Below are 16,745 nucleotides of genomic sequence, written 5' to 3'. Positions count from 1 at the left end.
ATGATGTTTTCCAGGTTTCTCAACGTTGCATTATGTGTCTATACTTTATTTCTTTTGGTGACTGAATAGTATTTCATTGTGTGGATACACTACATTTTTGTCAACTCATCCATTAATGAATATGTGGGATGTTTCTAATATTTGGCTATCATAAGTGATGCTGCTGTGAACATTCATGTACAAGTTTTTGTTTGACTATATGTTTTCAATTCTCTTGGATATATAGGAGTAGAATTGCTGGGTCATATGGCTACTCTATGATTTACTTTTTGAGGCACTGCCAAGCTCTTTTCCACAGAGGCTATACCATTTTACATTCCTTCCAGCAATGTGTGAAGGTGCTAGTTTCTCCACATCCTTCCAACACTTGTTATTTTCTGTGTTTTTTATTACAGCCATCCTACAGGGTGTGAAATGATAGCTTATTGTAGTTTTAATTTGCATTTCTCTAATGATTAATGATGAGTGTCTTTTCATATGCCTATTGGCCATTTGTATACCTTCTTTGAATCAATGTCTATTCAAATTTTTTGATGATTTTAAAATTATTTTTCTTTTGTCTTTTTATTTCTGAGTTATAATAGCTCTTTATATATTCTAGATACTAAACCTATATCAGATTTATTATTATTATTATATTTTAAATTCAGGGGGTAGATGTGCAGGTTTGTTGCATGGATATGTTGTGTGATGCTGAGGTTGGGGCTTCTATTGAATCCATCACCCAAATAGTGAACAGAGTACCCAATATTGGGTAGTGAAAAACTACCCAATAATTAGTTTTTTAACCCTTCCCCCTTTCCTCCCTCTTTAGAGTCCCCAGTGTCTATTGTTCCCGTCTTTACATCTGTGTGTACCCAATGTTTACCTCCTGCTTGTAAGTGAGACCATGCAGCATTTGATTTTCTGTTTCTGTGTTAATGTAGGATAATGACTTCCAGCTGCATCCATGTTGCTGCACAGGACATGATTGCATTCAGTTTTGTGTCTGGGTAATATTCCATGGTGTATACCACCTTTACGTTATGCAATCAGACATATTATTTGCAAATATTTTCTCTAATTCTGTGAGTTGTCTTTTCACTTTGATAATGTCCTTTGAAGTACAAGCATTTTTAATTTTGATGAAGTCCAATTAATTAATTTGTTCTTTCCTGCCTTGAGATTTATGTACCTATCTAAAAAATCATTGTCTAATTCAGGATCACTAAAATTTACACCTTTGCTTTCTTCTAAGAACTTTAATGTTTTAGCTCTTACAGTTAGGTATTTTATCCATTATAAGTTTAATTTTGTATATGGTGTTAGGCAGATATCCACATTCATTTCTTGTTTGTGTATATGCAGTTGTTTCAGTACCATTTTTTCAAAAGATTATTCTTCTTTCGTCATTGAATTGCTTTGACACCCTTGTCAAAAACCAGTTGACCATAGATGCATAGGTTTATTTCAGGACTGTCAGTTGTATTCCACTGATATCTATGTCTATTCTTATGCCAGTACCAAATCCTTTAATTACTGTAGCTTTGTTATACATTTTAAAAGTGTTAGGTGTAAGTCCTCCAACTTTGTTCTCTTTTTCCAATATTGTTTCAACTCTTCTGAGTCCCTTGCATTGTCATCTAAAATTTAGGGTTGGTTTATCAATTTCTGAAAAATGGGCAGTTGAAATTTTGATGAAAATTGTATCAAAACTATAGAGCAACTTGGGTAGTATTGCCATGTTAGCAATATCATCTTCCAATATGTAAACATGAGATGTCTTTCCATTTATTTAGGTTTTCTTTAATCTATGTCAATGTTTTGTAGTTTTTCTAGGTGCAACTCCTATACCTCTTCTCTTGCTAAATTTATTTCTTTTATTCTCCTTGAAGCTATTGTCAATAACATTATTTTCTTAATTTCATTGTCAGATGGTTCATGGCTAGTGCATAGAAATATAACAGATTTTTATATTGAATGCATATACTGCCTCCTTGCTGAACTCCTTTATCAATTCTAGCAGGCTTCTCTTGTATTTCTTAAGATTTTTCTATATGCATGATCATGTCATCTCTAGAGGAGTTTTACTTCTTCCTTTCTATTCTGGATAACTTTTATTTTATTTTCTCGACAATTTCCTTGGCTAGAACCCCCAATACAATGTTAAGTAGAAGTGATGGGATCAGCCCTGCTCCTCTCTTTGCTGATATTAGGGGGAAAGCTTCTAGTACTTTACTATATACTATATGATGTATGATGTTAGAGATCCTGAATTTTTATCTTGCATTGGGCTCTGAAAATTATGTAGCTAGTCCTACCTTATAAAGAAGGACACAGTTGAGCTGAGTATCAAAGGACACGTAGGAGTCCTCCAGTGGGTGAGAAGGAGGAAGAAGAACAGTATATGCAGTATCATAAATACATGCTCAAACTCAAAGTGACTCAGTGTGGCAGGTGTGTGGAGGCCAAGTGAGGAGTGAAGGAGCAGAGGTTAGAGAAGCAGGTAGGGCTGGACCACTGCTGGATTGCTGACTTATTACTAAGGAGTTTGGATTTTATTCTGTAATTTTTGGACTAGTACACTATTATATTTTATAGTCAACAGCAAAGAGTAGAATGAAGAAAAATGAGACTAAAAATTGAGGCAAGGAGAGCAATTCATGGGCTACTGCAGTGTTTGATACAGTGAATCAAAATCTTGTCAGAGGCTGAGGTGGTCGGATCACGAGGTCAGGATATCGAGACCATCCTGGCTAACATGGTGAAACCCCGTCTGTACTAAAAATACAAAAACTTAGCTGGGCATGGTGGTGGGCACCTGTAGCCCCAGCTACTCGGGAGGCTGAGGCAGGAGAATGGCGTGAACCCAGGAGGCAGAGCTTGCGGTGAGCCGAGATTGCACCACTGCACTCCAGCCTGGGTGACAGAGTAAGACTTCGTCTAAAAAAAAAAACCTTGTCAGATTCACCTTGGAATAACTGTATTCTTGCTTTTGAAGACTTTGCTTTCCTGCTATTTTTTTTTTAAATGAAAAATTTGTACAAATAAAAACATATGCATTGAGCACCATATTTCAAAGTTAGGCTAGCACTGGTAAAGTTTAGAGTCTATGTTTTGTTCATTGTGAAAAATATATTTTCATGTTTATGATAGCCTGAATTCAGAATTGAGATAAATGATCTTTTACATGGTAAAGAAAATGATGCTTAGAACATTTCGTTAGTTATTTCAGTAACTGTATTAGTTATTCTAGAATCTTTTGCATTTGCATCATACTAATCATTCTTACATTAGGCATTACCTACACATTAGCAAAACCAAAAGATATTCCTTCCCTATCCCTTCCCGTCCCTCCTTTCTTCCCTTCTTCTATCCCTCCCTCCCTTCCTCCCTTTCTTCCTTCCTCTCTACCCATTTTCCTTCCTTCCTTTTTCTTTACATTTGCTTAATTAATTAATTCTTCAAAAGTTTTAGGGCCTAAGAGGCTGAATTAGATCTGTAACACATTTTGTGCCCTTGGAGAGCTTCTAGATTTATGAGTGGCTGAAGTAAACAAGGCTGCCACATCTCAAAACAGGGTATCATGCATCATTGTTACCGTAAGCACATCTAAATTTGTAGAATGGTCATTTGCAACAGCCCCATCACTGTGGCCTTCACTGAGAGTTTACAGCCTCTGATATATACATGGTAGTGTTGAATAAATAATGCTTTGTTGTATTAGTTCAGGTTGTCATGGATTGGAGGGCTAGAGTTAGAATTTGTGACTAAGATTATGAAAACGGTAAGAAGAACCAAAGAATCAAACCAACTAAATCCTAGGAGAGTCAAATGAACCAGAGCTACTCACTGCTTGATCACATATAGCTATAAATTCCTAGTCAATTCACAGATCTTGTAAGTGATGAGCCATTTGAGAGAAAACATCTCTTTCTTTTCTGCAAATTATATAACACTAAATCCATGTCATTGGACAAATGATTCTAACCATTCTTTTCTTGCCTTTATTGGATTTCAAAGTTCAGTACACATTCAAATTATTCAATTTTGATATCACTTATGATCAAATGCCCTACTTTTGAAATGGAAAGCTCAGTTGGCCATGTTCCCTGTTACGTTTAAGAAGCTTTTATCATTTAAATAAATTAAACCTTCCAGCATGGATTCTGCAGAACATAATGAAGTACAGAGAAAAATAAAGCTTAAATGAAATAAATCTCTTTGCTGATAGAAACAGTACAGGTTATTGTGCATTCTACCAATAAATGTGTAGCTGGAACCATAGCCTGATTTCTGGTTTTTAAATTTTGTCCTTAATTTTTGTAGTGTTCAGCAGCAATCTGATTTGCCATTGGACAAAAGATGGACACAATGTACATCAAGTAAAAAGGGTCTAGGTTTTTAGTACTGAGAATAAAACCAAACATTAGATTTTTAAAAGCTGATTTCTTTTAAAACTACATTGATAAGTAAGGATATGCATTTTTCACACCATTTAATTCATACAAGTTGAACTCTTATGAACTCAAATCCTTTAACACTTTCTATAATAATTTCTTCATGGTTAAAAAAAGCTTGTTTTTTAGAGAAAAATGATCATCCATATAATAATTGAGTAAAATTAAAGTATATAAATTACATATTGAATTAGCAGGAGACATTTTACTTTTTGAGTTACAATTTGCCAGTTGCCCATGAAAGATTCAATTGGATTTTGAAAAATCTTACTGTTTATAGGTTCTTTCAATGGCCAAAGTGTAGGATGCAATTTTTAAAATGTAAATAAAACACACCATTTTAAAGAGCTTAAATAAAATTTATCGATGTTTCCACTATGTTCAGTTGAACCATTTTACTACATGCATGTTAAAAATAAAGTTAAAGGTAAAAAGCCCTTCCTTTTAAAATTTTTATTTATTATTATTTTTGAGACCCAGGTTGACATGCAATGGCATGATCATAACTTATTGGAACCTCAGATTCCTGAGCTCAGGTGATCCTTCTGCCTGAGCCTCCCAAGTAGCTAGGACCACGGGCATGTACCACCATGCGTGTCATTTTTTTTTTTTTTTTTAATTTTATTGTAGAGATAGGGTCTTCCTGTGTTACCAGGGTGGTCTCAAACTTCTGGGCTCAAATGATCCTCCCACTTTGGCCTCTCAAAGGGCTGGGATTACAGGCATGAACCACCATTCCCAGCCAAAAAGCCCTTCTTAAAAGGAAACGTTCAGCAGAATTAATTTGAGAATACTCATAATGGTAATGTATAATAATTACCATAGAAATGTAGTTTTCTTAGTAATAAATATTCAATGTTACTCAGTATTGGAGCTTAGGTCATAAAACTGTCTCTGAAACTGTAAGGACTTATAGAGAGGGCCTAATTGCATTTCGTGTTTTTGAAATACAGTGAGTTACTTATGTTAGGCATCCCTGATTTTTTATCTTCTTATTTATTATATTTGTACATTCTTTTAAACCACAAAACAAAAAACTATCATACTTTGCATATAAGATATGGATCAGCTGGTGGTAGCACCTTGTAAATTAGTGTTTAAAGCCCATAAGCATGATTAAATCACCTTTTCATTTTTCATTTGTTTTTAATTCCAGTGCCTATATTCTCTTACCTTGCAGTAGGAAAGAAAATTTTGTTTTGTCATAAGTTAAAAAATAAGCTTCTAATGGATATTGTTACATCCTTGCAATGAAATCAAAGCAGATTCTGATTCAAGACCTTTCAATGACTGATTTGTGGGTCAAAGATTTGAACGTGAGCTATCCAGTATGCATTTGTTCAGCAGCTGGCCAGGTTCTAGGAATGCCAGAAGGCAAATGATATAGCTCCTGCTTCCAAATGAGGAGTAGACATTAATGATCAATAATAATAATAATAATAATAATATACAGATAGCACTGATTCATTGTTTGGAGAGAGGAACATAGTGAAGGAACTATAAAGTGCCCTTCTTATTTGTAACAAACATACATTTGCTGAATGTATGAAAAGGTTCTTGAACTAATGAATAACATTTATTTGTTGAGGAATTTCAATGTGGCAGGCATGTTATAGACACTTGAGATATAGCAGTTAGCAAAGCAGACAGAAATCCCTATTCTAATAAACAAATGATTTAGGTGTAAATGGAATCAAGGATGATGTCAAAGTCCAGGGAAAGTCACATTCTTTGACCCTCCCTGCCCCCGCCTTCCATAAAGGTAGTATATTTAATATATGTAGAAGGAAGTTAAAAACAAAACAAAAACGCAAGGCATCCTTGAAGGGGACCGGAAGCTACAAAATGGTAGCATGCATTGAAGCCTACTGGCTCTGCTTTGAAGAGTGAGGAGGGTCTAGAGACTGCCTCCCACAAAGCTCTTTCAAAGTGCTGGTCAAGGCTACCACTTTCCCAGCAAGCACAGAGCTTCGATCGTGTTCAATTCACTGCTTTCAGGGGTGGTTCTCCATGGCAAAGGCTCTGTGAAGGGTGACCTACTGGGTGTGAAACTGCTGCACGACTTCCTACTTCACCCATTCATCTATCCAAGTTTTCACGGAGTCCAGGAGAAAGTATAAAAGTTACCTTGAGGAGCAGGAGAGTGGAATGGTTAAGACTGTTTGGAATCTGACCCCTCGGATTTGTATCCTGGACACTCAGTTGTGTGACCTAAGGGAAACCACTTAAACTCTTTATGCCTCAATTGGCTTCTCTGTAATATAAGAATAATAGGACCTGTGTCCTACAGTAGAGAATAGGACCTAGCTCATAAAATGTTCTCATTTATGACACTTAAATGGGAAAATACATGTGTGGAAGTGACCACTTTGCTACATACAGCTATTTTATAATCATTTTACAATACCATTATTTTGTTCCATAGTCAAAAGTAAAATAAAATAAATGTAATCTAATCCTATACAGTCAATTCAAACTAGTAATTTTTTTTAAAAAAATCTACCTCTTACAAACCTGGATATAATAAGTAGTTGACCAAATCCAAGTGTTACTGTTTTCAGTTAGGCTTCAGTTACAGTTGTATAGACTGGGTGATAAATCTCCTCATGACCCCCTCTTTCCAACCTTCCTCCTGCACTTGCTTCTCCTCTCACTGGGCTGCAGATTGTCAGCAGGCCTGCTGCTAAGGAGAAAGGGGGATCTACTTCAGGACTTAGGGCTTGTGTCTGAGATCTGGAGGGCCTGTAGCCACTCCTCAGAGTGTTGGCTTTTGAGCTGGTCATGTCCAACTGCTGGCTGTCTTTATGTGTGGCATAATTGATGGCCTGAAAGTCCCTGGTGGCAGGTGACCTACGGGGTGCAATAACTTTTCCCACCTCACAGAGTGCTTTTGCCTTGGCTGGCTTCTAGCAGACTGAATTCACGAATGACTGACTTCAGTGACTTCCTGAGCTCCAGGGCATCCCAGCCAGTGCCCCTCTGAGCTATAAAGGAAGTGAAGGGCAAGGAGCAAAGAAGGGATCTGTGACTCTCTAAAGAGCATGTTTTTCCACCGTGCATTGCTGGCTCCTGAGACTGGATGTGTAGGTCCTGCTGTTCTGCAAACTCAGTAACAATTCAGGACCAGTCTTGTTGCTCATAAGTACCCTCAAACCTCAAGGGAGCTATGTTTGAAATTACTTAATTTCCTATCTCCGGGGAGTAAAAAGGGGGAAAGGAACAATGTGCAATGCTCAGAATTCTGTCATCTAATGTACCAAAGCTCGATTTTTTCTCTTTCCCTGTTACTTTTACGTTTCTTGACAGCAAAATACAGATCCAGCTCTATCTCATTTGTCCCCTGGTGTAGGTGAGAAATCAAGCCGTGTGCCAGGACCCACTTTGCTCTGTGTATTTTTGTATTTGGAGTCTTTGTTTCTAGCTAAAGAGTAGCAATTCAAACACTTTTGTTTGTTCTTGGTTGGGTGGGTGGGGCAGCTGGTGGTCAAGGAAGCTGGGAAAGATTTATTTTATTGATATTTTACATGGGCATGTTACAGTCTTACATCACAAAACACCCTGAACTTGGTAAGCACACAATAATTGCAAGCAATTATTGGCCATTATATTGACAAATCTAAACAAATAAGGCTCTTGCCTAAGGTGTCCACAAATTCTCAGATATCAGTAATACCAAATCTTTCAGTATAGTCTCTGCTTGGCAGGACATGTAGACATTACAAGGATAGGAATGTCCTTGTCTGTATATACTAATAGGGTTGCCAAATGTAGCAAACAAAAATACAGGACTCCAAGGTAAAATTAAAATTCTGATAAACAATGAATATTTGTTAAAGTATACATACGTCCAATTCAGATTTTTAATGTCTGATGTTTTTAGTATGTCCCAAATATTGCACAGGGGACCTGCATTTTACCTGACCTTCCTGTGTGCCTAGCACCTGTCACACTCCACTGACTTTGAAACAGTTCCCTTTTCCCAAATGTGAAGGCTGCTCTCAGTTACCACATCGAACCAACACTATGTCTATCCTAGGCTAAACAACCACCTTAAAAAAGTAAAAAGGGCCAGTGGTGAATGGAAAGGGGGATGTGGAAAATTATTCATATTAGGCCTCTTATGTCCACCCATAGAATCAAAGTGAGTCCTTTTTCAAAAAGGCGCTGAAATAGGAAAATAGTATCTGTGTTTCTGTGTCTGGGTCTGTCTGGTTCTAAAGAATGTTCATATCTTGAAGACTTAGTACAACCTATGTTTACTTGGGAAGCATAAGAAATGTGTCAACCCTTTGAAAGACTTCTAATTAAACTGCTGGAACTTTGATATCAGAATTTGAGATTATTATTACATATTTTTAAAAGACCCAATTTCATGTGCCACTAACAAGAAGAAAAATATTGGCCTTTACAGTTACTGAATTTATTTTAAAATACAAATTATTACCACTTGATAAGCTGAATTTAGTGCATCAATCTCATTTTAGAAAATGCCCTCTTACCTGGAAGGGGAATTCCTACCTTTCTGACTTTTCTGTTAACGGTGACCATCAATAGTATCAGTTTTTGGTGTAAAATCAATGATGATATGTTACTCCAGGCAGCTGCTGAATATTCAAAGGATAGTAAATGGTTTCAGATAGGAGTATTTTATGAGAGTTCAAGGAGAGAGAACCAATGTATGTTGAGTGTCTGTTATGGGTTAGAGAATGCATGCTTCACATGTGTTTCTACTCTAGCCAACAACTTACGGAGGGTGATCAAGGTAAGTAATTTTCCTTGAGTAATAAAATTGTCTGATTCTGAAAGTGCCTTATCTTATATAACTCTTTTTTTTTTTTTTTTTTTTTTTTTTTTCATTTTCCTTACAGCCTTCACCTGTAGTTACTTTGCTTTTCAGGACTCTGAGCAAAAATCTCACACATTAACTTTATTTCCAACTCTGATAATATATGTGGCAATTTCTTATATAGCCAACATTTTTTTATTTCTTTTGATGGGGTTATCATAAGTTCTTCCCATTATTATCTTCAAAATACATTTTAAATAAAATGATGCTCATTTATTTATGGATCTCTAACCCCTCACCTGTACTATGTATTTAGTTTTATGTTTAAAATTTAAAGAATCTTGGAAATTGAAGAGTTCAACCTCCAACCCAGTGAACATGTCACATGAAAAACATACTTTCTGTTTTAACCTTTTAGTGCTAGAATGATCATGAATTTTCGAGGCAGTTTATTCGATAGAGAGCAGTTTGCAATGAAGTCTCTGTGCTGAGCTGGTGTTGCCTCCCAGAAACGTTTTCTCACAAATTCTAGTTCTGCCTTCTAGGGTCACATAAATAAATTTAAATTCTCCCCTCACCCACCCCAGGTGCCATTTGCTAAACTGTCTAACTTTTCAGTACATTTATAGCCTGGAATTCTTACTATCTGATACCCAAACAGAGGATAATATTAAAAATGGTTTTGAATCTTATTTCTACACAATAAGGAAAATTGGAAAATCATACAAAAGTAGCAATTCATTACAGAGAAATTTAAGGGATAAATATGTATTTCCTTATATATGTATACATATATACACATACAAATATATATATATGTGTGTGTGTATGTGTTTGTGTATTTCCTACTAAACAGTAATATAATGGGAACATAAACTAGAAGCAAAGTACCTCTACTCAGTTGTCTCTTGAGTAATTCTCCCTCTGATATGTAGGGGACTAGAACTAAGTAAGTAAGTAGCCAACATTTCCGTGTTGGATTTAAGGCATATTGCATCCATAAATTTCATAAATGCAATTCCATAAATGGCATTCGGATTTTTTTCTTCAGAAATAATCTTATTGAATGTTGAAGGGTTTTCTTTGTAACACAAAGCACATACAGCATAGTGTCACACAACTGTTAATCCATTTGCTTTTATAATCAGGCTCTGACTGTCTCTCCCGTTCCACAGATCATCTTTCGTAAGATCAGTGATGTGAAGAAAGAGGAGGAGGAGCGCCTCCGGCAGAAGAATGAGGTGACCCTCAGCATCCCTGTGGACCACCCGGTCAGAAAGCTCTTCCAGAAGTTCAAGCAGCAGAAGGAGCTGCGGAATCAGGGCTCAACACAGGGTGACCCCGAGAGGAACCAACTCCAGGTAGATAGCCGCTCCTTACAGAATGGAGCCTCCATCACTGGCACCAGTGTGGTGACTGTGTCACAAATTACTCCCATTCAGACATCTCTGGCCTACGTGAAAACCAGCGAATCCCTTAAGCAGAACAACCGCGATGCCATGGAACTCAAGCCCAACGGCGGTGCTGACCAAAAATGTCTCAAAGTCAACAGCCCAATAAGAATGAAGAATGGAAATGGAAAAGGGTGGCTGCGACTCAAGAATAATATGGGAGCCCATGAGGAGAAAAAGGAAGACTGGAATAATGTCACTAAAGCTGAGTCAATGGGGCTATTGTCTGAGGATCCCAAGAGCAGTGATTCAGAGAACAGTGTGACCAAAAACCCACTAAGGAAAACAGATTCTTGTGACAGTGGAATTACAAAAAGTGACCTTCGTTTGGATAAGGCTGGGGAGGCCCGAAGTCCGCTGGAGCACAGTCCCATCCAGGCTGATGCCAAGCACCCGTTTTATCCCATCCCGGAGCAGGCCTTACAGACCACACTGCAGGAAGTCAAACACGAACTCAAAGAGGACATCCAGCTGCTCAGCTGCAGAATGACTGCCCTAGAAAAGCAGGTGGCAGAAATTTTAAAAATACTGTCAGAGAAAAGCATACCCCAGGCCTCGTCTCCCAAATCCCAAATGCCACTCCAAGTACCTCCCCAGATACCATGTCAGGATATTTTTAGTGTTTCAAGGCCTGAATCACCTGAATCTGACAAAGATGAAATCCACTTTTAATATATATACATATATATTTGTTAATATATTAAAACAGTATATACATATGTGTGTATATACAGTATATACATATATATATTTTCACTTGCTTTCAAGATGATGACCACACATGGATTTTGATATGTAAATATTGCATGTCCAGCTGGATTCTGGCCTGCCAAAGAAGATGATGATTAAAAACATAGATATTGCTTGTATATTATGCAGTTGACTGCATGCACAATTTACATTTATTTATAATCTCTATTCTATAATAAAAGAGTATGATTTTTGTTACCCAAGGCAATGTAATATTTGAAGAATCAGGGTCCAACCTGCCAATGTTGCCATGACAAATTTGATCTCAGGCTGAGTATGTATATCGTGCTATCATTTTCTCACTGTTCTGTTAAGTTAAAATTATAGATTAATGCCAAGGAAGAGTTCAGTCTTTTAAACTATTAGTACCATGTTATGATCTCTTTCCCTAGGATTTTTCTGTAACTTAGTGTTAGGTTCTTTTCCCCTACAGGCGGTGTTTGCTCCATTTAAATGACTGTTTTGTTGCTAAGTCAGATAACAGTGTGGGGTATTGAAAACTTATTGCTATGGGTTTTGTGCATGAATTACATTTTTGATCAACTATACCTCTCCTTTTTTAACGTTATACTTAGATAGTAATCATTAGCTCTTATGTAAGGAAATCCCTACTCCCTCCTTCTTGGAGAACAGCTGCCATCTTGTAGGCTGACATTATCGACACCATAAATACTAAACTATTAATATAGTGTACGTTATTATAGAAACACTGCACTACAGGGTATAAGGCCTTTTGACAATTCACGTAAGAGATGCTGAATTTCCAAAGCTTATGAATGCTCTAAATTTGTATTTCCAAAACATGTTCAAGAGTGACGTTGAAAGGCTTCTTAGCAGAGAAATATACAAAAAAAAAAGCATTTAAGTAATCATATCAAAATACTAACTATTATGATATAAAATAAAAAAGAGTGTAAACAGATAAATTTTTGTGGCATGTCTGTAACTTAGAAAGAATGAAACACTGGTACGGATTGTTGACACATGAATCTTAGTGTTTGTAGTGATAACACATGAAATGTGGTAAAACAAACAAACAAACCAAGAAGTAGACATTAAGTTGCTCGACTCAGATAACTGCTTTTCTACCATTTTATTCTGGTTATAATTTTTAAAAGCTTTTTGCACACAGTTCTACTGCTGGACTTCTGCTAAGTTGATTCAATAAACTATTGTGGCTCAGGCAGATCCATTTATGAAAGGGGATACTAGAGACTGAATTTTAGTCTTTTGAATTCAAATCCTCTTTGTAGAAAGTGCCTATTGTCAAGTTTTTTTTAAAAAGTCACAAAGAGTTGTCCTGTATATAGCTAGTCCCTTAAATGATATGGATTGAGAATAAAATACACATTCACTTGTAAGAACCCAGGAGAACTTATTTCTTTTGACTAAACTATATTTTAGGAAGTTGTTCAGGGAAGCATACTTTTCAGTCAGCGCATGCACAGCATTTAATATGGGGAGCAGGGGAGTTAGTGTTTGCATGAAGTTGAAAATATGTGTGAGTAATTTATATATTACTGGACCTTCTGTACATATATGTTAACAATATGCAAAAATGATGGCAAAATCGAAGGAGATATTTTGGTCTATTATACCTATTTGTATGAGCTTTTCTATCTCCCAGTATCCCCAACCAAAGCCACTAGAACTGAAAGACACGTTATCACATTCAGACTTGAGAAGTGCAAAACAGTGATTTATAAAAACAGTTGCTATTTTAGAATTTCTACTGAACTTCACATGCCCACAAGATGTGCCTCTTTAATCTAGGAGTCTCAAAACATACGTTATGTGCCATGGGCTCCGTTTTCCTTTCTTTGTGCACATAACTTCCATTAGCCATAATGGAAGTTTTCAGGGGAGCACGTCTCCATGTAATGCTACAATATCTACCTACCACAAACACAAGAAAATGAAATAATTATGGAGTAAGGAATCAGCCTTGAAATTGGAATTTTGTTGCTTTCATGGTGAGGATGATGTCTTTTTCTTGACCTCTGACATTTATTGAATTTCAGGATGTTTTTCTATCTGTTTAAGTCAAGTTTGGCTTAAGCTTTTAAAGGTGAATGTGTGGTTAAAATAAAAATCTGAGTACAGAAGTTGTTAGTTTAACTTTAGCCAGTGCTTCAAAAATAACTGTTGGTATAAAACTGTAAAAGAATGACTGTGAACAACATGATGATTTGAAGTTCTAATTCATGCCTTTGCATATTAGTGGTGCAAATATTTACCGTGTTCTGACATTGACATAGAGTTTCACCTAATCGACCTACAATATTATTGTTCATATATGTGAGAAACATAATGGTTTTGAATTACTCCGAGTTTTCAAGAAGGAGGGAAAGTATCAATTATTTATTTATGGCGCAGTTATCATAGAGTTTTTTCAGCCATCTCTGTTCTCTGTGTGCATGATATGAAGAAGTCCTGAATGCACCCCGCTGTTTTCAGCAGGAATGCGTGTTTTCAGCAAACATTGTATATAGAGTAGTCTTTTAGGTTCCCAGATTCCACAAATCTTAGCAGTTGAATTTACTCAGATTTGAATGAAGGGTGAACACTTGCTTTAATACATGCAATAATGATACAATCATGTTCTATGTTGCCTCAGCTAGCACATAGACAGTAGATGCTCTTTTGGGGACCAGATAACTGCATGTTTTATTCCTACACTGTATAGATGCTCTTGGTGCATCCAGAATAAAATTTTTAATATTATATTTCTAAATAATGTATTAATAGGAGTAAATGGATATGTATTTGAAATCCAAACATTTTCCAAAGCAATTTACGCACCTTCAATATTTTTCTATGATGTTATTAATAGGTAAGATCAGATGCTGTATCCTCGACAGGTGGTTGTAACATAATAGCAAAAGTCAAATTAGAATGGAAATGTGAGTGATGTATCATAATGGCAAGTTTTATCAGTCTGCATCAGGATATTGTTGCATTAAATGTGATCTAGCAGATGGAAGAGATTATGATAAAAGGCAAATGGGCACACAAAAGCCAGATGACAATACCAAAACTACATGAATGGTACTGAAAATGGTTCAGGCACAGTGGTTGAAATGAATGAAGTGGTTGAATACAGGCCCATGCTTCATTGTTAAAATGGAAAATTTTTATGACGCTAGTTGCATCTTGCATTAAGTATAGGACTAAAAATGTCCTAAGTATTTTTTACAAACAACTTTATGCATATCAAAGAAAAAATGGAAAATTTGGGGTTTGAAATTGCTCTAGAAGAAATGTGTACTTCTATTGTACTCAACACTTTAATAGGAAAATTAGTTGTGACTGTTAACTGAAGTACCGTTATCAAAATTAACCTTATTGGAGCCCAGATGAAAATCACATTTTCCCTTCTGTTTAAGGAGATTTTGTTCACCCTCTGAGATCTGGTCTATTTGATGTCTTATTTTAAATAATTAAAGTCATTTGGAATTTTTTTTTAATATTAGCCTTCAGAGCAGTGACTGTTTTGAAGTGTGCAGTGGCAGATATTTGTGAAATTATTCATCATATTCCTAATGAATTCCACTATCTTGTATAATTTTCATCGTTTAAGCAATTTTCTCAGAGTTTGTTTTCCAAAATTTCATGTAGGTAATGAGAACATTTATCTAGAATGTGCATATCATACATGGATAACTTTCAAATATGAATATTTTATAGTCATGTGAATGTTGTGCTATAATTTTTTCTATTAGGTGTAAAAGTATTTCTCTTCTTGTCTTAATGGAAAGGGGGAAAAGACAAAAACAATCTTTTGGAAAACACCTTAAGATTAGTATCTGAGCTTTGTCTTGGATTCTGAATTTAGCTTTACCACAAACTAGAAGGGTAATTATGGGCAAGTTAACCTTTTCTGGTGTACCAAATGCTACCATTCCCCCGGCAATAAATAAGAAAACAAAGATAACAGCTGTTGCCTTCTTATATCAACACACTATTAGGTAATGCAAAAATTATCTTTCTTGCAGGTGAAAATTACATTATGACAAATGATCACTTTTTCATTCTTTCATAGAAGAGTATCCATGATGTACTCTCTATCAAAATATTCTTCTAGATTTTAGAAGAGATTTCAGGGATTGATGGTGATGTGATTTTTATCTAAATATTCTTTTAGGTATTAGAAGAGATTTATCTGGTCAGAGGTTGATGGAGGGAGGCATAGTTTGCTAAATAATTATTAGTGGCAGGTCAGCATAAAACTTGATACTTCTCTGGGAATTTAGAACTACGAATCAAATAAACGTGGAGAGAATGAAGCTCTGTTGATGGAAGAGAGAAAGAAGAGAAAGATAGGTAAATTTTAAGATTTTTCTTAATTCTACGTAATCATACTGCTTGGTGGACATTCTCAATTTTGTGAAAAAAGTATGCATATTGATAAGTGGCCAAGGTATAGAGTAGTTCATCAATATATCTATGTGACAAAACTAAATGTGTAACCCTTAAATTTATACAAATAAAAACTAGAGTAGTTCATCCTTCAACTTTTTATATTAAAATAATCATGAACTGTTCAAGATACATGATTTCACATGGGCAGACATTCTTATAACAAAATTCTCAACTATGTGCTATGTATTATAAGTTTTGGTCTGTATTCTGACTTGAGATTTTCTATCACTTCATGTTTAGGGTAAGACCCATGTGTTTGCATTCTTTATGAGGGTCAGGGGCACTGAGGATTTGGACTGGGAACTAGGAAGATGATGAAGGCGAGGGTTGAGAAAAGACTGAGTAGAATCTATCTGCTTCTTTACTCTTAGACTTAGAAGTTAAATAAGTTAACTAAGCTTATATTTACCAAGTGTTCACTATGATAAGCATTTTATTTAGGTTATCAAATTTAATTCTTGCAACAACCCCATGAAGGTATAAGTTAAGGAACTTGTCCGGGATAGCATACCTGTTACATGGTAAAGTTGAGTTTCTAACACATGCAGTCAGACCTTAGGGAGAAAACTTTATTTTGTAGAATACTGACGTTACAAGAACTATCTACTTCAACCATCTGGTCTAAGTTTTTCCAGACACAAACTTTTAAAGATTTCTTAAAATAATTCTTAAAAATTGCACTCTATAATGTGAATGTAAATGTTTGTTTTTTCTTGGTAGGTCAGAGTCAATGACAGAGGTTGAAATCATACTGTCTTAAGCAAAAGGTGCCCTGTCCTAACAGTGGAATTTTCATTTACTTCTCCCAACAGTTGAAAGACATCAGCCAAAGTAAACTGTCAAATGTAGTTATAAATAAGAAGCATGTTTCACATACAGTCACTGGTATCAACATTT

The 16,745-nt window shown here is 35.8% G+C and overlaps 1 protein-coding gene across 2 annotated transcripts in view; it reads left to right on the top strand.

Annotated features, from left to right (window-relative positions):
• KCNH5 (potassium voltage-gated channel subfamily H member 5) overlaps nucleotides 1-12,283 on the top strand; it is a 347,163-nt gene extending 334,880 nt beyond the window's left edge. Inside the window, exon 11 of one of the 2 annotated variants that reach the window (XM_025392372.1) lies at nucleotides 10,401-12,283. In XM_025392372.1, the coding sequence (XP_025248157.1) occupies nucleotides 10,401-11,348 (948 nt within the window). In that variant the 3' untranslated portion in view covers nucleotides 11,349-12,283. The remainder of the gene's footprint in view (nucleotides 1-10,400) is intronic. The other variant, XM_025392374.1, reaches the window with a different exon arrangement.
• Nucleotides 12,284-16,745: the final 4,462 nt, after the last annotated feature.

The sequence above is a fragment of the Theropithecus gelada genome, chromosome 7b (assembly GCF_003255815.1).
Source record: "Theropithecus gelada isolate Dixy chromosome 7b, Tgel_1.0, whole genome shotgun sequence".
Taxonomy (NCBI): Eukaryota; Metazoa; Chordata; class Mammalia; order Primates; family Cercopithecidae; genus Theropithecus; species Theropithecus gelada.
Note: the sequence above shows the minus strand (reverse complement) of the source record. Positions and strands in the feature narration are given on the sequence as shown.